This window comes from Drosophila miranda, chromosome 4 (genome assembly GCF_003369915.1).
Source record: "Drosophila miranda strain MSH22 chromosome 4, D.miranda_PacBio2.1, whole genome shotgun sequence".
NCBI lineage: Eukaryota > Metazoa > Arthropoda > Insecta > Diptera > Drosophilidae > Drosophila > Drosophila miranda.
The window spans coordinates 10,150,188-10,170,251 of NC_046677.1; the positions used below are offsets into that span (position 1 = coordinate 10,150,188).

At 39.6% G+C, this 20,064-nt stretch overlaps 3 protein-coding genes across 3 annotated transcripts in view; all 3 read right to left on the minus strand.

Moving 5' to 3' along the window:
• Nucleotides 1–1,509: 1,509 nt before the first annotated feature.
• Nucleotides 1,510–2,297, minus strand: LOC108161553. Its single transcript, XM_017295836.2, has 3 exons — nucleotides 2,224–2,297; nucleotides 1,764–2,163; nucleotides 1,510–1,698 (listed from the first exon to the last, which is right to left on the minus strand). Exons 1-3 carry the CDS (start codon nucleotides 2,249–2,251, stop codon nucleotides 1,647–1,649), a joined length of 480 nt encoding a protein of 159 aa, XP_017151325.1. The 5' UTR covers nucleotides 2,252–2,297; the 3' UTR covers nucleotides 1,510–1,646.
• A 549-nt stretch (nucleotides 2,298–2,846) lies between these two features.
• Nucleotides 2,847–3,590, minus strand: LOC108161594. Its single transcript, XM_017295880.2, has 3 exons — nucleotides 3,524–3,590; nucleotides 3,097–3,463; nucleotides 2,847–3,009 (listed from the first exon to the last, which is right to left on the minus strand). The coding sequence occupies exons 1-3, from the start codon at nucleotides 3,549–3,551 to the stop codon at nucleotides 2,955–2,957; spliced, it is 450 nt and encodes a 149-aa protein (XP_017151369.1). The 5' UTR covers nucleotides 3,552–3,590; the 3' UTR covers nucleotides 2,847–2,954.
• A 6,059-nt stretch (nucleotides 3,591–9,649) lies between these two features.
• LOC108162126 (discoidin domain-containing receptor 2) overlaps nucleotides 9,650–20,064 on the minus strand; it is a 156,055-nt gene continuing 145,640 nt past the window's right edge. Inside the window, exons 15-17 of the mRNA XM_017296703.2 lie at nucleotides 12,538–12,700; nucleotides 10,638–10,787; nucleotides 9,650–10,559 (exon numbers count right to left, since the gene is read on the minus strand). Coding sequence (XP_017152192.1) covers nucleotides 10,395–10,559; nucleotides 10,638–10,787; nucleotides 12,538–12,700 — 478 coding nt within the window. The 3' untranslated portion in view covers nucleotides 9,650–10,394. The remainder of the gene's footprint in view (nucleotides 10,560–10,637; nucleotides 10,788–12,537; nucleotides 12,701–20,064) is intronic.

The following is a 20,064-nucleotide window of genomic DNA, read 5'->3' on the forward strand; positions in this document are numbered from 1 at the left end:
GGGGCACGTGGCTAAAAACACACACACACAGACCACCGCATAGCCAGACGCCGCATAGAAAAGAAAATAATAAACATAAAAAAGGGCAAATCCTGGAGGCGCCCACGGGCAACCAGGATCATGGGGGTGTTCTACTTGATGACTTTATGTCCCCAAGGTATGTGCAGCAGCGCAGTGACAGCAGGTCCTGCCCGGTCCGCCTTGGGCTTTATCAGTGGCTTCTGTGGAATATAAAAAAGTTAAATTTATGTGTGTCAATAGTAAAGATTCAATATGGAAGGAAATTGATGATTCGCTAAAAGTTTTTACGGGTCAAAATAAAGTGTACATAGATAGTAATATACTTGCAGTGGGTGCACCCACTTAGCCACGTATCAGAACGCAAAGATTTGTTGTGGATGGTTAGAAAACATTTCCAGGGGAAAATGTAGCAGAACCCAATGTTGTACCTTCTTTTAATCCTCTTGTAAACCATCTCTAAGATTGGACAAAGGAGTTGTAATCATTAAAACTAATTTTTTTTAGGGAATATGCAAAAGACTACATTTTTAGGAAAACGCAACCAATAATTGTTTTTATAAGAATAATGACAATTCCGGCGTCAAAATCAATAACTTAATCAATTGAAAAATAAAAACAAAACAAAATGGCATATCCAGTGTCAAAATTAATAGCTTTAAGTAATGAAATGATATTGTTTAGAAGAAGATATCAATTTTATCACATTGGTAAAGGTTTATTGTGTGTTTGTGGTATATAGATTTAATATCTACGCTATCTAAATATATATTAGATTCCTAGACGATGTCGATTGAAGACGCGACGGGTCGCTTCAAGACGGTGTGGGATTAAAGAACTAGAATTCTAGACGATGTACAGCGTGACCCAACATATATAAAATAGTAATTCTTATTGTCCTAGTTTTTAACGAAGCAAATCATCTATTATTTGTTCCATATTTAAACATTTCGTTACGGAATGCTCCATCGACCACAAACTGAGACTTAATAGTCTCTCCTTTCCATTGAAGATTTTAAGTGGTTCTTAATTTACTCTAGTTTGCCAAATGATGCTGTTATAACAGGATAAAGTAACAATCAAAATTATGAATGAATTTAAGAATTTCAAAATGATTAGTTTTTTCAAAATATTTGCATAAAACGGGAAATAATTTTTTTTGCAATTAAAAGTTCACTTGACAGCTCTTCTGGACTTAAATGAGCAGCATATTTGATCGGTAAATTCATTTAATTCGGATTCTGAGAAATGACGAGGTCTATTGATTCCAAAAATGGTCTCCGAAATTTGTCAGTCCCAGATAAATTTTCACGTTCTTCATTTCTGCTCTTGGATCATCTTTGTATTGATTATAGCTCTCCAGATAAATTTGCATACAAATATGCCTAGATTAACTGACTGACAATATATTTGCTCTTATGCCGTGCTGATATTTATAAAGATTGAATCAAATGAAAAAGTTGATTCAAGAAAATTTTATGGAACATCAAATACCAGTTGAAAAAGAAACATTTATTCAAACAACTATGAATCATATACATTTTATACATTGGATAATGATACTGATATTTCAAAGTACCGTTCGGCAAATTCTTCATCAGGACAGTTTCGATCATCTCCAAATTGCGTTACTCATAGCCATAGTCAGCCTCTTTGCCTTTAATCATTTTATCACATATCCTAGACTCAAAAAATGATAAATTAATATAGGAAGTTCTCTCGATCTCATGTTCTACGATACTCACAAATGTTTAACTTTCTCAATCATTCCCTGCTTATATGTGTTTGATTTTGTGAGACCCCTAACACATTCCTCTCGCAGCTGTCTATAGAACTGGTAACAGTGTCCCCTAATCTTCAGTTGTAGATCATTGCAACGCTCCCAAAGTTGGTCCTCCAGATCCAATCTTGCCATGTTATACTTCTGAAATTGTTGGAGATTCTTTAGCTTCTGTTGATTACGATTGGCACCCCATGTTAGTGATTCGTGCAGAAATTTATGAAAAGCCTTGAACTCCACATTGTCGTGGGCATATCCTTGGATATTTTCAAATTCAGCTTTTATCATAATATCGATTTCAAGGGCCTGCTTTTTAGCCTCAGTGGATACAGTCGTTTGGCAGCTCAATGGCTCCAGACGAAGGTCTAAAATAATGAATAAACTGTGGATTAATAGAATTTTCAAATGAGTATTTTTGCACTTGCATAAAATGAACGCCAATAATAACTTCATTCTGCAGCGGAAGGGTTCTTTTATTAAACTAAATTCCTAGGCAGTGGTACATTCAAGGGAAACCCACAACGAAATCGATTCGATTGGGATGGCATACCTCATTACAGAAATTGTTATATCACAGAACTGAGACGATAAGTTGTTTTATTTCGTGCAAGATTAAAGATATTTTCATGCCACACTCAAATGCAACAAATAGCATTTGTTGGCTTTAGGCATAAGAACAAATTGTTCCATAATCCATTTATGAGCAGCCAGATCGATTTCGCAGATGGGCTTACTTCGGCGTTTTCAACAATACCTGATACTCCAAGGGTTAAGGGTTTTTTTTTTGTGGTATATGGGTGCAATCTGGGTCATATCCGATGATTATTACAGAATGAACAAATCAATTTTCAGTGAACTCACTCTGTCCCTCTCTCTCTCTCCCCCACACTCTTCCTCGTGCAGTGAGTGCCCTCTGGCGGAGGAGAGCGAGATATAACGGCCGGTGTTGGTGTGAGAAGCGTAAACAATTGCATGATCTCTAAGACAGATCGTGTATGCATACCAATACCAAAGGGCAGATGGATAGACAGAGAGCATGCGGTTGTCATTGACTCCGATACTAATTGCACGTATTGTGCATATAAAATATATTGTATAGTTTCAAAAAATCATCAGAATTAATATGGTGTATCGGGTGTGAAAGGCCATTGCCTAATTAAAAATCCAGACCATAGTCCTTCTCTTTGCCTCGTATCATACCCAGACATTTCCTAGAAAATAAATGATAGAGTTATAAATTAGCTTAACCAAAAACTCTCTTACTTCCTCTCACTCTCTCCCTCTCATTTGACACTCACGCTTTCTTAATTACGTTTATGACATCTGCTTTCTTCGTGTTTGGTCTTGTAAGACTCCAAACGCATGCATCACGTAGTTTTCTAAAGGTTTCATGACATTTTCCCATAATTGACTTTTGGAGTTTTTCGCAAATGCGAAATATTTGCTTCTCCAAATCAAGTCTCTGCACATTCCACCGTTGAAAATCTTGCAGAATTTGCAACTTCGATTGTTCGGAAACCGGTTTTAGTGCATCCAGAAGACGGTCACGCCACTCCGTGAACTCAGGATTGTTATTAGCAAACCCTCTGATATTTTCCAGTTCAAGTTTGATATACGCATCGGTTTGACATGATCCTAATGGAGGATTTGGGGCTAGCCAAAAGCCTTTTATTGGGTGTCAAATTATTACTTAGAATCAAAGATCTTTGGATTTTGTTCACTTACATATTATAAACGTTAACAAGAACTTCATCTTCCGGCGAAGGGGTCTTTACTGAGACTAAGTTTCTAGCCATCAGCAAATTCTAAAGAGAAACTATGACGAAATCGATTCGAATCGTATAAATACGATCATCTACTGGATCTCCCTACTAGATCCCTCCTAACTTTTTATAAATATTGTAAATAATGTATATACCTTTTTCGCAAAATGTAACAGCTTCGTGGTCACCTTTTCGACTGAGCCGGCAGTACGCTCGTTGGGGTCCATCAGGCGCTTCAGCCAGCGCGGACTCCAGATCCCTTAGGACCTGAATTGGTTGGCGTGGTCGCGATACTTCTGCGCCCTCTCGGCCTCGCTGAGACCCTCCAGGCCACCAAATCCATCAGCGGCTCCTCTATATGCTCCAGCTTTTAGATGTACGTCCACGGGTTCCTGACACGGCACGGACCGCACGAATCGCTTAGCCAGTACTTCTCGTCTGGACTTAGGACTTATACTAGTGCCGTAAACCAAAAACCCGATGTGGGCAAAGTGTATGTGTGTCTGACCGTATGACCGCTGTTGAGATTTGTCCGTATGTCCCACCATGTGATCAATAAGACGGACATGAATTGCATATGGCCGGGGGTATACGGGCTTGTAGACTTTATTTTGATCGGTCCGACCCGGTGGGTACTGTTCATCCAGCTCATGGTTGCGCTGTTCGGTGTCCTACACATTGCTTAAGTCTTGGTTTTTATGTTCCAAGTTTCTATAAAAGTTGTAGAGCTTTTGTGTCCAATGAAAAGACTTTCATCAGATTGGCTGCCAAATATCTGCTTTCTCCAGCGTCATCTTTATGTTTTTGTGGAGGAAATATTCCCCTTCCGCCTGTTGGCCGGGGTTAAAATTTGATTATTGCTCTTCTTTTAAGCAGTTCTTGCCTGCACTGCAGCTCTTCAATAGAATCCCATATCCCAATCTCTGTAAACACTGTGGATAGGTTGTCGAGTTGTGATATGTGTTCGGATACGGATAATAGATCGAAATAATCATGGCCGCTTCGGAAGTAATGGAACTTGGTGGTGATCGGTCGGTTAACGGTCGGTTATGAGTCTTTTATCGGGCGGTTATCTGTCGGCTATCGGTCGGTTATCGGTAGGTTATCGATCGGTTATCGGTCGATTATCGGTTGTGGTCGGGAAGGCTGGCGGCGGGCTGGTTGGAGTGATCGGGCTTGGCGATTTGAGGGAAACCCAACTAAGAGATGAGACACTGTTCTCAATTGTTCACCTCCATTACGATTAAGCGGCTTTCACAGATACACAGACTCTATACTGTTGAGTGTATGATATCATCGTGTTTCTGTGGTTCTGCACGATATTTGTTATCCGTTCATGATGATTTTCGATAGATAGGTAGGTAGTATCATGTATATCTACTCTACCAAATATAGACCCAATAGCTGTAAAACTATGGATGTTATAGCTTTTTAGATAAAGCTAAAATTCTTTTCTTTTATTCTGTTTCCAGTGGCTAACCCCTATGCAATCTTTCGGTTTTTTCGAAAGAACCCACCGAAGCAACCTTTTTCCATTTGCCCCCCCATACTTACACACAACCATATATTTTCCACCACATTGTTTTTCCAGTCCTAACCTAAATCTCTGAGCGTATTTGTTGCTCCCGGCACTTCTCTACTACGGTTCCTTCCTTCTCTCACCCTCTCTCCTTTCCTTTTGCTCTTTTCGCCTTTTGCTGTTTTCGTTTACTCACAATAAAATCAAAGATTGCGTCTGGGATTTTGTTTTCGCAAACCTTAAAAGAAAACCAAGTCAAATAAGCATCCAAAACCCTCCGGGGATCTACAAGCCCCGACCCCAGCGATGGGGCATGGGGCATGGGCATGGGGCACTCCTAGTGGCCGTCCGGGTGTGTGTGCCAAATAATAACTTATTGATTTAGATTGCAACTTTAACTGAAGGTTAAAGGTTGGTGTACAAAAATATATATTAGCAAATATGTAGACAGTGGCTCCTGCAGGAGGACGCAGGAGCGTCTCTTTACTGCGGGCATTTTTTCCAATTAGCAACAAAACAAAGGGAAATCAAATCCCAATCCCAGTCCAAATCCGAGAGAAAAAACCGCACAAATAATTACATTGGCTGCCAAACGCAGCTGGAGGGCACGGAAAAAGCAGCGGACTACAGACTACAGACGACGGAGGCTGCCAGGAAAAACAAATGCGAGGCGAAGAGCAGGCAGGAGCTTCTGGCAGGAGAAACAGTAGCCAGAAAGGGAAGCATACTTTCAGGCGCCGAGGTCTTAGATACTCTTACAGACGGATTGTTTCTATGAGAGATGGAAAACAAGTTTTTCTAACAAAGAGTTGTTTTTAAAACTATGTTTGCCATGGCAGATGTATGAGGCCTCAACAGATCCTAACTTTATGTTAAAAAAGAAGGGTCTGTGCCTAGATATCGTCGAAATCGAGGGATGTATCTGTATAACACATGTCTAAGTCGTCTGGATCAAGAACACTCTACTTTAGATACTATCTAGTCACAAATAGTTACTCCCTTCTCCTACTTTCAAGACCCAGAGTATAAGACCCCATACCCTCTTTGAAGGGCATCCAAAAGATGTGTAACTTCCGGTTAGAGGATTAACGATGGGTGTGCTGTGCTGCTGTATCTGTGGATGTCAAATTGGCACCGGCGAAAGCAAAACCAGACACAGAATCAGCAGCAAAAACAACGCCAAGAAGATGGCCCATGGTTTGGGGGGCATGGGGCGTGTCCGGGAAAATCTGTCTGTAATTGAGCTTGAGAGTCGCAGCTGTTTTGGCGGATTTAACAATGCGTTGATGATGAGCCCCCTTCCCGAATGCCCATCCCGTTCTGACTTCGTCTCATTCTGTGCCATTCCGAACCGCTCTGGTCTGTTCTGTTGGGTTCCTCCTCTGCCTCCACCAATGTCAGATTTTCTTAGTGGACTCAGGCGATCCCTTGTGGCACAGTGGAACGATTTTGATGAAAAAGTGTGTCCTAAGAAAGACAGAACTTGAACCATGATTTTCATGGTTTTTATTTGGGGAAATAGGTTTAAAATTTATATAAATATTATATTTTTTGTATTTTTACAGGCACGCCGTTCTTGAGGGCATTACAAAAAGTCAGAAATTGTTTATATCTATCTTTAGCCGATATAATATCTCATCGCAAAATCATTTCCCAGCCTTAATGGCTTCGTTTTGGTATGAAAGATCACTACTTCGACTCGAAGGGGGTAATTGTAGGGTAATGAGTGTTCAATATGAGATCTAGAAGGGTGAGAAAACCTCGCAAATTTAAAGGCTTGATGCCAGAAGAGCTATGTGGCCTAGTAGCTAAGGGGAATCCCTTCTTAGATCTTTGACAAGTTCTCTCACATTTTAGGCATTTGCAAAACATTTAAACTCCCCCCAATGGCATTTCAACCACTGTTCAGGAGCCTTCCCTCTAGCGCAGGAAACATTTCCCCAGCAATTTGAATTAATAAGTTTATTATTTTCCATTTTTCCCTCTGGTCCTGGGTTTTAGTCCTCGTCGTCGTCCTGCCCTCCTCCTGCAGCGACCTAAGCAGCGGATTTGTATTTTATGTTATTTAATTTGCTCGGGGGGCACTATGGTCGTGGGTGGCTTGACAGAGAGTCAGGTGCAAGTGTTATTGGGGCCAAGGATTTGTCCTGCTCTTCGGATGCTGGCGGCCTCAGCTGTGGGCCTGCACAGAGCGGCTCAAAGTCTCATTTAGTTTTTCGGGCTTTGGGGCTGCCACTTAAGACACCCCCCCTTCCATAGACCCCTCTTCCACCATTAAATTTCAAGATGGGTTTTCTTCTCTCTATTTTTTTTTCTGTTTATTTCTGCTGAAATTTCTTAAGCTTAAGTATTTAATATTTAATTGTTGTTTACACATAATTTGTCCGTGTTTTTAATGCGCTTACAATACAATAGTTTTCTTTTCTTGTTAAATTTCCAACATGATTGTGCTCAACGATTCTCTCAGTTTTCTTCTGTTTTCCATTTTTCCCCTTAAGGTTGTATATGATTTTTTGTTCTTAATTTTTGTTGATTCGAAATTAAGTTTTGCAAAATTGAAGTTCGTTGTGTGATTTTTTTTCTTTATGTATTTTATAATTAATAAAAAGAGTGTTTAATTTATAATTTATTGTTTTATTTTTTTATTTTTAAGCATATTTAACAATGCAAAATCAGCACTTATGATTGATATATTCTAAGAAATTAGAAGGGTTTTTTGAATGCAATTTTCAAATGGAATCTAGGGTTTCAGAGACGGAGATCGTCTTTTATGGAGATTGGCCTCAAGACTTCAGACCTTGAAAACTTTAGTAAAAGTGTCTCTGGGGTTAAAAAATCACAAAATACAGACGATGGTGATCTCCAAATCTTTTTATGACACCTTCTTTAGTGAGTCTAAGATACCAAAAGCTTGTGTTTCAAAAGCTATCAAATAGAGTCAAAGATCTTCTTAGGAAGCGCTCTAGACCTTTAAAATATTGATAAAGCGTCGGAAAAGATCTTCTTAGTGAAGCTATAGACTCCTAAGGATATGAAATAGAGTGAAGATCTTCAAAGTGACTCTTCAATGATCTCATAAATGGAATAGGAACTAAATGGAGAACATTTAACCTGTGAAATCTTTAAACTGGAGTCATTAAAAATCACAGAGACTATGAAATACGGACAAGATCTATTAAATGAAACATTAGACTTCCCAAAGCTGTGGAATATAATCTTCGGAGATATTTTTAAAGTAGCTTTGCTACGAAACAGAGTACAAATCTTCCAAATGAATCTTTTTTTAGGCCTCTAGAGATCTCCTAAATACAGACAAGATTTCTTAAAAATAAGTTAGACTTCCCATAGCGGTGGAAAATAGTCTGTGGAGATATTTTCTTTAGATCCAAAAAGCAACGAAATAGAGTAAAAATCTTCCAAATGTATCTTTAGACCTCAAGAGATCTCCTAAATACAGCTTTAGGTAAAAAAATAATGGATTAAAGTGGAAAAAATCTTGCACATTTCCAAATCTCTGGCATAAAGTGAAGATCTTCTAACCCTTTAGTTTCGCTCTTGAAAATTACATTCCATACTCGACAGGCCGAGGTTTTTCGTTTTAATTGAAATTCAATAATGTCTTTTCTTTTCTTTTCTATTCGTTTTTTTTTCTTTTGTTTTTACTACAGCGAAACCTGGTTAAAGCTTTTCATAGAATGATAGAAATAAAGATAGATACAAAGATACATATACAATACTATAATTAATAATATTTTTTCTGATTTTTCCTGGCTCTTGAGAAAAACACAAACCGAAAGCAGGGACAAAGGCACAGGGGAAATTTGATTAAAGGAAAGATATCATTTGTTGTTGGTTTTTTTTTTGATATGCTAGACGTCTAATTGACCTTCGTTTAGACTTTTAGATTGAGGGGGGAAGTGTGTGTGTGTGTGTATCTCTGAGATTAGCCTAGGATTCTTGTAGAGCTCTTTCCTACAAAGCATTTTGCATAAAAAGTTATTTTTATTGTCAAAATTATATGCAGGTTTTGTCGTTTGCTTTTTCCATATAATCGAGTAGGTTTTTCCATCATCAAAATTCAATTTTGAGTTGAGATAGAGTGTCTTTTATGTTTGGTGGCAGGGGGAAGATAGTGGGGGGCAGCATCATATAAATATAGATTCATTTCGATATATACATTTTGAACACATTAAGCGAAAATGATTTAGATACGAGATAGAGTTCAAGAGAGAGAGAGATAGAGAGCATTCAGGTGGAGGAGCGATAGGTACACACATATGTCAATGGTTTCGATCTTTTAGATTCTATTTGATAGAATATAGAGTGTTTTTAGACTACGATTACTTATTCATTAATCATCCATTATTTCAATTGATCTTTCATCGTACACTATTTACATTCATTCGTATTATAATGTGTTTTTCGTGCTGCTGCCTTTTAGTGGGTTTCAGTTTTAGTTTTAGTTTTTGTATAAGCTATTGACTCGATTGTGTTCTTAAACTTAGGCTATGACTAAGCGATACCTGTGTTTTACCAGAAAAAATAAAGAATAAGAGTACCATCTGATCATCTGATATAAGTGTTTGAAGAGAGGGATGCCATAAGGAGGGAGGTCTGCTTTTTCATAGATCTTTGCATAGAAATTGTGTTGTTTTTTTAGTTTATGTTAAAGAAATGTAAATTTTCAGAGCACTTCCATGAGACTTCCACTGAAATTTATGGTTTTAAAAGAAAATTGTACGATCTTTCACAGGATCTTTATTCGTGTCGATCGATAGAGTATACATGCAGTGGGAAACAAAAGTGAGTACATACTCAAGTTCTCTGACTTTCGCCGCTCATAACAGCCAAACGAATAAAGCCAAGAATAAAGCCCAATTTTGTTCCCCATATAGATATTTGTATTCTTAACAAATAAACAATAATTACAAGAACGAATAAGAATTTTTCTAAGAATGAAAAATAAAAACCAAAACAAAGCCCTAAAGCCTTATAATTTCTTATAAAGCCAACAAAATCTTGGACTACTCAAAGCAGTACCACAATCCATAAAATCCTGTGGCTATAAAACCTCAAACACCATTCTTAGGGCATCCCTGACTACGACTGGCCGCAGTTTTTTCTTCTTTTTTCCATTCAAAAACATTTATTTTTTAAATGCATTCTTTTTCATTCTTCATTCGTTTTTAAATGCATAAAATTCGCATAGAATATTCGAAATATATTTATGTTGATTTATGATGTGCTAAAAATTGCATTTAGTTTTTGAGTTCTTTAGTGTGTATGTATTTTTGTTGTTGTTTTGTTACAGATTTCAATACATCAGCGTCTGGGACTGGGGCTTAAAACCTAGATTCTTGCGCTGCAAAAACAAATGTATCTCCCGGAAATTGGGTCGACTCGACTCGTTGCGCTGCCAGCATTCGCACATGAGATCGTAAATCTCACGCGGACAGTTGACGGGCATGGGCAGCAGTTCCTGAAAAACAGAAACAGAAAATATACAAAAATCAGTTGGTGTTTTGCAGTCACATTTTTGAAGTCACTTTCTACTCACATGCATTTTATCATCCTGATAGATGTGCCCAATGTTCTCAATAACATTCTCGTCCGTCATATGCTCGTAGGGCTGTTCCCGCGCGAATGTTAAGATCTCCCAAAGGGCCACAGCAAACGACCAGACATCGGATTTTGTGGTGAACTTACCCTAAGAGTGGTTTATTCGGAGGATTAGTATATGGTTTGGGATGGAAAGTATTTGGTTTTGATGGAGAAAGGTGTAGTTTTTAATTTCTGAATGAAAAAATCTTTGGCGTTCAAAGGAAATCTTTAATTATTGGAAGAGATAAAGCTATAGTGGAGGGTCTGACACTCATCGGTGGTCTTTGTGGATGTTCTTTAGCTTCTGAATATAGAGTTTTCCTAAAATCTAAAGGTGCTATAGGTTTTATATCGATGTACAGTCGCCATCTCTACGAATATCGTAACGAAAACCCACCCTTATCTGATCATCTGCTCTGTAAGAGAAAAAAGACAGAGACAGCCTATCCAGATGACTTTTTTCTTCGTTTTGTGTGTAAAATGTATCCTGTAAAATGTATCCCACCTCCTTAAATTGTGGGGAAAATGTAGATATATTCCAAATAAAGATGCTACTCTTCAAAGACAATGGAAATAGGGCTCTGCTGGAAACTTTTGTTCTTTATTTTATTCATATTCAAATATAATGTTTCTTCATTTTTACAATAATAAGTAATGGACACAATCAAAGCAAAATGTAGTCAAATAACATTGTATTTTAGGTTCTTTTTTATACCTAATTTTTCTAATCAATCTTCTATCAATCCAAACCTCTATTTCTCTTCAGACGTACTAGAAATATCTTTCACATATGTAACCAATAAAGAAACGATCTTTAAACCCCATAAATCTCTACCCCAAAAATGTTATTGTATCCTTTTAAGCAAATTTGACTTTATTCTCGAGTTGTCTACACTATAATCCCCCACCAGCCTGTTACATGTGTGTATGAACCCTAAAACCTGGTAACCGAATACATTCTCCTATGAAAATAGAAATCCTCTCATTGCCAAAGGCCTTTTGATTTTGTTTACATGCTTTTTGGCTTAAGGATTATGCGGTTCCTGGACCTATTCATGTGCACAAATATCCTGTAACGCAACTTTTACGCTTTTTAATATACACAGAGACCCAACCCACCCACAATACCCGCCCCCGCCCATCCCTTCCATGGGGTAGTACCTCGTTTATCCTTACAGCTACTGTTGGCAGCCGCTTGGGGGCACACGCACACACACATTCGACCCACACGAGTGTCTGTCTACACATCTATGGATACCGCTCTCCGCTCTCCGCTCTCACTGTCATATCATGGAGATACCGGGGCTGGCTATACTGCGTGGCTCCTATATCTAGTATCTCTTAATGGAAACTTTATACATGTCCTGTTCGGTTTGTTTTTGCCCATCCTCCGCCTCTGGCTGGTCCTTTCTCTGCGTTTTTCGTGTAGTTAATTAATTTATTTAGTGCGGTTTTTCGCTGGGGGATTTATAAAATATTTTACTCGGTTTTTCGGTTTCCTTTGCCCCTTTTCCAGTTTTCCACTTTCCTATTTTTTTTTCGTTGTATTCTTAGCCGCAGTTTTTTTTTTGTCGGTTTCGGTTTGGTTTGGGTTTTGTTTGTTCACTCGTTTGGGGAATAAAATAAAATTTGGTGTAGAGACCATGGGTGAGGGGGTTTCGAGAGGGGGTTAATGCACTCGGAACATGTGCCGGTTAATTGGAGTAACTGTCAGTCAGTCGGAGATAACTGCCCGAGGCTAAAGATTTTTGATACTCGCTTTTTTTAAGGGATTTTTTCATTTAGAGAAGAGTTTGGTTCTTTAACGCGCTTTCTGTTTGTTCGAGGGCATATCCTTTCTTAAATTTAATACTTACCAATAGCACACTCTCCCAGGACATCCAGCGTATGGGCATGGGCTGTGTCTGCCTGCCAGTGGTGCCCTCCAATTGGCAATAGTCCGACATGTAGGCCGATCGATTTATCACAGTGCCAATAGAGCAGACCTTGACGCTTAGCTCGGGGCCAATAATGCAGCTCCTGCCGGGAAGGATAAAAAGAACAGAGAGGGCACAGAGGTTGAGCATCGAGCAGTCGACATTGAAAATTCAATTAAAAATACCAGAAATTAAATAAGCAAACACTTCCGCAGGCCAAAAAGCCAAACAACCCACACACATCACAGAGTGGAGAGCGGAGAGCGGAGTGTGGGGGAGTCGAGAGTCAAGGAGTCAGCATAACGGATTCAGGATATGCTCCTGAGTTGATTGCTTCGCCAGTGTTGTCGTTGTCGTCGCACATGCATTTCAAATGAGGCAACGGCAACCCCAGGCTGTCGCTCCCCCCCTTCAACGGATTTACGGATCTACTTTCCTCCAAAAAGGGGTTGATAGATGTTGTTTTTCGTTTGTGAAAAGGAATACCCTAAGTGAAAGGGTATACCGAGCTGGTAAGGAAATATGTGGAGATATTTGATCGGAAATCAGGAAGATTGGGATCGGGATATGCCTTGTTTTGATCGAAAAACAAAGAGTACCAAACTATATGCTGGGAAATCCTTTTATCGGTCTTTCTGGATTGTAAGAACTTTCAAAAACAACTGAAACTATAATTCTTCGATCTACCAAAGGTATTTATGAGTATTTCTTGGATCTTCTCTACAGGGTACCTAAGAATCGTATCCATCCACTGGCTCTTCCTGTTCCGCTTCCGTTTGGCTGCCAAGCAGATTTCACATTACGTTTTGAAAGCTGCCAAGTGGTCAGTGGATGCCCGATGCCTGATGCCCGTTGCACTGCGCAACGCCCCCCCGAGGGCAACAGAAGCGCCGTTTGCCAGCTTTATATTTTTCCCCCATATTATTGTTTCACCCACATCCTAGAGAGAACTCTGAGCAAGATGGAAAGAGGGGGCAGAACGGAGGGGGATCAAAAAACGTTCAAGCATCAGTGAAAATGACAATATAAGCGGAACGGGAAGTGCGAGTGGAATGGAACGGTAGCAGAACGAAGGAATGGAATGGGAAAAGAGAGACGGAATGGAATGGGAGGGGCACTGAATGGTAGAAGAACTCCGCAGTAAATGAAACCATGAAATGGTAAACACAATCAACATTTGATATTTGATATCACACAAGCAAACAAACAAACAACAGCAAAAAAGGGAGTAAAAAAAGGAGTAAGTCACGACTAAAAAGCAAATACGATGACAGTTTCGTGGCTATGACTGATGACACATACCTTCGAGGACAATTGAATGCGCCACAGGAAGGGAGGATGCAATAAAATGAATATCAAAGGGGGGAGAATTTAAAGAATGCTGGAGTTCAGTGAGTATTTAAAAAGAACTCAAATAGAATGAAGGTAAATGAAGGTAAATCCTTGCAATAAAAAGCGGTGACTGTACATGAAATTAATCGGTGGAATATATTCATTCATCTAATCGAAGAACAAATTGGATAAGTTTAGGAAAAGAGCACAAAAGTATCCTTTAGAACAAAAAGTTGTTAAAGAACCCATGGATTCGGTCATCATATCATTATACACGTGGTTTTTTTTAAACATAACCTAATCTATCGCCATTTTTATGCCATCTTCGATACCTTTGCCCCAACCATTAATTTGGTTTCTGCCTTCAACTTCAACTTCCATAAATTTTGATTGATTTAATTTCAACTCTCATCGAATTTCTTTAATTTCCCATCAGTTTAGATCCCTTTTCAGTTTTCCCTGCACTCTTTGCACTCCACCTCAATCATGTTTCCACCGTTTGATAAGGAAATGGTCTTGGCCACATGTTTAGTTTTCCATACAAATCAATGTCGAAATGTCCAAATGTCCAGGGCGTAACCGATGGAACGATTATCTGACAAACTCATTAACTGGCGAATGGAATCAAATATGCAAAGACCAAACACATGACACACCACCCACCCGCAAAGGGCCAAAATTCATTTCATTTCAGCCCTGTTTCATAGCGGGATTCATGCTGTGGGCTGTAGGCTGTGGCGTATGTGCATCCCCCCATATGATCTGATCTGTGGACGGGGCATTAGACATAAGCAGACAGGTCCTGACGTGCATAATTTCCTGCCTCTCTCAATATTGAAAAAGGATATGGAAGTGCTGTCATATTACAAATAAAATGTAAGCTTCGAGTGCTGTCTGAGCGACTGAGCGACCGAGCGACCGAGCGACGGACGGAGCCCTTGTCTCGACGATGTAATGCGTTTAGTCCCCCATCCGCATCCTCCTCGGAATCATAAACCACATGAAGGGGCAGGAGAGTGCCAGGATATGGCAGGATATTACTCTCGAAAGAGTAGGAGGGGTTGTGGGTGCAAAACAGTTTCTGATTTTCGGTGCGTTATAGATTTCGATTGTCGAAGACGTGGCAACAACAGTTTGAGTCTCCCTTTGGGTTTCAGTTGAGTGAAAGGTTTAATTTTCACAAAACATGCAATTGGGGGGAGGGAGGGAGTGCTCCTCTGTATAGAGCTCTCGTTCTCTTTACCAGATCGAGTGTCGTCGTTGGTTCTTGAGTGAGTGGTTAAGTAGGCTTGTCGCTGGGATGTTTATGGATTGGCTAGGATTTCCATTCTTGTGCTTTTGAAATCCATTGACAGTGACGTCTCGACACGTGTCGAGCGAGGCCTCTGCTCTTCTCCGGGGGTGGATAGTAAAGTGAGAAGCGAAACCCGTCCTAAAGCGTCCACACTTAAGTGAGGAATTGTCTGTTTGCTGTCTTTAAGTTGATGTCGAGTGCGAATTTCATATTTCATTAGCCATCTAAGGGGGAGTCCGTAGAAGGAGCTCGGATTCCTATAGAATTTCATTCCAATTTCCTTGGAATTTAAGGTATGATCTCGAGAATTAGTACCCAAGGAGGAATCCCTGGGGAAAAAGATAAGATTTCAATGGAATTTCATTTGGAAATGTGAGGAATTTTGATGGAAACTATTTGGACACCCATCTTACATTCTTCTAAAAAAAACTCCGAAACTATTCCATTATTGGATTATTACGATTTTCACCTTTTCTATGCTCATCCCCGCACTCCCCAACATCCTCACACGCTTACAGACCATAGGCATGGGCTACAATAACAACAGGCCATAAGAAAAAGCAAACAACAACACCAAAAACACATTGCAAAAGCAACGCTTTTGTTAGAAGTTCTTAGCAAAGCTGTTCTCTTACCTTAAGCAATGCGCTCTTTGACTTTTCACCCCCGCTTTAGATAATTGCACAAACACGAATTTAAGAATGAAGAGAGGAGTACAGCCACACATCCCTCATCTGCCTCCCAACCACACAGAGATTAGACAATGATCCATAGACAAAAACAATAAGAAAAACACAAAGCTGCAAAAGCAAAGCTGCTCTTAGATCCTCTCAGCGAAGGTCCGCTCTTCCTTCAAGCATGGCGCTCTTAACTATTCTGAATCGCTTCAGGTCATTGCACTGGTTTCAGTTTTTCACTCTTCAACTCTTAAAATTACGGGTAATAGGCTTTTTCTATGCGAAAGCAACAACAACAAGAAAGTACGCATTGAAAATCCCTCATGGCATCGAAGGTAAAAGCGCTTGAAATTAATCTACCTTTTCTGTGCTGATGATCTCATCATTGCACTCTCTGCCATTACCCATCTTAAGCATAAGCAAATGCAACAACACACGCACATTGCAAAACCAAAGCTGCTCTCAAAATGCTCTCACTGATTTTAGTTCGTTCACCTACAAATGACCGAATGCTGCCGGGAGGGGGAAGAGAGAGCTAAGTCAAATTTAAGCTGCCAGCACAAGTGCACGTTTTTTCGAGTCGCGGAGTAAAAAATCTTTAAAATTAGTGGTAAATGTTCGGAAAATTATAAAAAATAGCCCGTGTGATAAGTGTAGTGTAGTTAATTTAAGTGTGTTCAAATGAAAAATCTGCCGGAAAAATGGTGAAAAGTGTTGTGAAAAGCCGGAAAAGTGATGAAAAATCGTAATGATGACGGTTGTGGAGAGCTTAAGGATTAGGAACAATTAAAAAAACAAGATCGCAACAAGTGTGAAAACAGCGCAATACAACATTACGAAATGCATTGCATGATGTCACCTTTCAGCTAGAGTTTTTTTTTGCTTTTCTTTCCGTGAGAGTAAGAGGGAGGCAATTTAAGCTTCCAGCGCCAGCGCGTGGAGTAAAAGGGTCTTGAAAAGAGATGAAAAGTGCTACAAAAGAAGGAAAATGAAAGCTTATGTGTGCGGAGTGCCAAAAGAGTAGGAACAATTAAGAAAATATCGCAGCATGGCTGAAAACTGTTAATTTCAATGTTTTTTCTGTAGGAAAAAAGCTCGAGAAAAGACTATTGTGTCGCAGTTGTATTTGAGTGGACAGAAGGCAAAGAAAACGAAAAAGCGCCAGGTGGCAAGGAATAACGTCGTCAACATGTTCAGGCGGCGATAAAATTGAGTGCAATTTATAGCAGAAGAGCAAAAGCAACTGCAGCATGGCATGATGTCACCTTTCAGCTAGAGTTTTTTTTTGCTTTTCCTTCCGTGAGAGTAAGAGCGAACACAAATTTAGCCTCCCGCGCAAGTGCATTGAGTAAAAGGAATTGAAAAGTGATGAAAAGTGGTAGAAACAGAAGGAAAATGAAAGCTTTTGTGTGTGGAGAGCCAAAAGAGTAGGAACAATTAAGGAAATATCGCATGTCTGAAAACAATTAATTTCAATGTTTTTTCTGTAGTTTTTTCTGTAGCGCTTCCAGCGTTCATTGCCTGCTATGTAAATTTGAGTGGAAAGAAGGAGAAGAAAAGGAAATGGCACCAGGTGGCAAGGAGTAAACGGCGATATAGGCTAATATTGAGCGAAAATGCTGAGTGCAATTTATAGCAGAAGAGCAAAAGAAACTGCACCATGGCAGCTTACATTTTTTTGCTTTTTTTCTGTGTGAGTGAGATGGTCATTAAGACGGCAAGGCGTGCAGGGCTACAATCAATTCAAGAAGTAAAAGGCGATCTGGGCAAAAAGTGAGTGAAAGTGAGTGAGTGAAAAAGACGGCGAGAGTGCAAGGCGGCAAGCAGTAATCGGCGAGAGGCAGTGCAAGGCGATTTGGGTAAAAAGTGAGTGAAAGTGTTAAAGTGAGTTTAAAGAAAAACAAAATAATGTACCGCAAGAACTAAATAAGGAGCGGCAAAACTATTGGAGTGTTTTTTTTTCTGTGAGAAGAAGATGTCATTAAGAAGGAAAGTGGTGCATGGCTGCAAGCAGTGCAAGGAGTACAAGGCGATCTGGGCAAAAAATGAGTAAAAAATAGACTAAATAAGGAGCGGAGTAAATCCGAGTAAAAAATAAAAACACTAAATTGTAGTGCAGGTGTCATGTACATATTTAAAGAGCGGCTTCTCTTCGCTTTCGTCACTGGCCTACTCAAATAAAATAAAAGAAGAGCGAAAGACGGAATATTCCGAGCTGTCTTGAAAGCGTAAAAAGCAGGGTAAGTTTTTACTGCATATTAAATTTCATAATATTTCTGATTTATTTCTGACAATTTATATGAATAATTTCGTAACAACAAAAATCCCCAAATGCCCTATGAACTCCCTCTATTAAAGCACTTCTTGACCATTTTTGTTGATGTTGTTGTTGTTGGATAGTTGTTGCTGCTCTAAATATAAAACCAAAAAGCAAACAATGGACTGAATCTAGGGGCACAACATTTCAGCATTCTCCACGTCCTTGGTGGTCCTCGCTTTCAACTTTCACTAACAAGATACTCGTACTGTGGCTGTGTGCCAGATACAGATACGAGTGCGGCGAAAAAACAACAACCAGAGAGCATTCATTGTTCAGCAAAGTATTGTTGTCTCTTCTTTTTTTTTTTTTTGGTACGGTTTTATATATGTGTGTGTGTGTGTAGTTATACTGGCCAGATATCCCGGCCAGATGGCAATTACAAGCATATTAGGTTAACACAAATGCACAACAAAATGTCCTTGGCTTTGTGTGGGAAAATAAAAATAAAGGCGAAAAAAAGAGAAAGCGAGCAAAAAGAAGGATACGAAAGTGCGCGTACAAAACGCAATAACAATAAATTTCAACAGCAACTTGCGGAGGAGCACTTTTAAAATGTGTCAGTAAAACATATAGTTATGGGTTTTTAGTTGCCCTCCCCCCCACTCTCCCAGCCGCCCTGCACCCACTCAAGGATCCCAGGATATCGTCCTTCCATAAAGGATATAAATAAAGCGAAAGAGCGAGCGAGGGCCCCCGAGCAAATGAACGACTTTTGTGGATTTGCTTTAGTGTTTGCTTGCTGTCCATCTCCATCCAGCAGGACGGACGGACGGACAGACGGACGGACGTTTATAAATTGGTTGAACGTGCCAGCCCTTGGCTTGGACAGGCGGCTTTAGCGGGTTAATTAAGGCGACAGCAACTTCAGACTTCAGACGGCATGAAAGGCCATTACGGACACGCCACTGACATTACGGACATTAAGTGCATCGAGCATCTACGGCTGGAGCTGGAGCTGGAACATAAGTACTGCCTGCTCCCATGGTCCGATGGTCAGTCGTTCCGTCAATAAGCAAGAAATACAAACAATTAAACACGAGTTGGGGTTAACCGGCCTTCGAGAGGGGTTAAGAATGCCACCCTTAAGAAATGGAAGGGTTCCGGCAAGAGATTTAAAACCGATTGAAGATGGTAATCGCCGCAGAAGTGTACTTGAAGGCCCATTAAAATGTGCAATTAATAATACAAATTTCCTTCAAGAGGTTTTTATTTGTTTCTGATATTTCTTGGGCTTTGATTTCTTCACTTGAAAGGGATTCCATTAGAAGAGGTGTTTGTCTTGGGAGATATTCTTTTGGATCGTATTTAATGGTATCTGATGGTTTTAGAATACCAAATCTTGCAGCTCTTATATCTCAGATATTTCTGTTTTTTTTTCTTAGCCCGATGGAACCCTATTGTACGATTTTCCATTGCATTCCAGACAGTAATTGTTCCAAACTTTGACGAAAAGTGAGAATTTCGATGGCTAAAACATTCCTAAAGCTATTAAGGTATAGCCTCTAAAACGATTTCTATCATAAATGGGACTAAAACACACTCATTACTCCTCAAAATTAAAGAGCAAACCGCACTCTAAAAAACACAACTCGAAAAAACGTTAACCAAAAAGTAGTTTAATGAAGTCTGAACCACAAAATAAAAAAAAAGCCAACAAAAATTCAGTCCCGCCACAATTGAAGCCGGAAAAACCACACTCACACACACATAGAAAACAACAACTGAAATCAGTTTTCGGGAAGAGAAGGGGTGGGGAAAAGAGGACCCCAAGCGAAGCACCAAACAAAGTGTCCTTGCCCCAGTATCCTCTCAGTATCCTCTCTGTATCGTTCTCATCAGCAGCC

Excerpts from the sequence above, each read along its gene's own strand:
- LOC108161553 (XM_017295836.2), bottom strand. The coding sequence starts at position 2,251 with ATGAAGTTATTATTGGCGTTCATTTTAT. Across the intron at positions 2,164-2,223 it reads ATTATTGGCGTTCATTTTAT|ACCTTCGTCTGGAGCCATTG; the intron begins GCAAGTGCAAAA and ends TCATTATTTTAG. Across the intron at positions 1,699-1,763 it reads ATTGAGAAAGTTAAACATTT|GATATGTGATAAAATGATTA; the intron begins GTGAGTATCGTA and ends TTTTGAGTCTAG.
- LOC108161594 (XM_017295880.2), bottom strand. The coding sequence starts at position 3,551 with ATGAAGTTCTTGTTAACGTTTATAATAT. Across the intron at positions 3,464-3,523 it reads CTTGTTAACGTTTATAATAT|GCTTTTGGCTAGCCCCAAAT; the intron begins GTAAGTGAACAA and ends ACCCAATAAAAG. Across the intron at positions 3,010-3,096 it reads ATAAACGTAATTAAGAAAGC|GAAATGTCTGGGTATGATAC; the intron begins GTGAGTGTCAAA and ends TTTATTTTCTAG.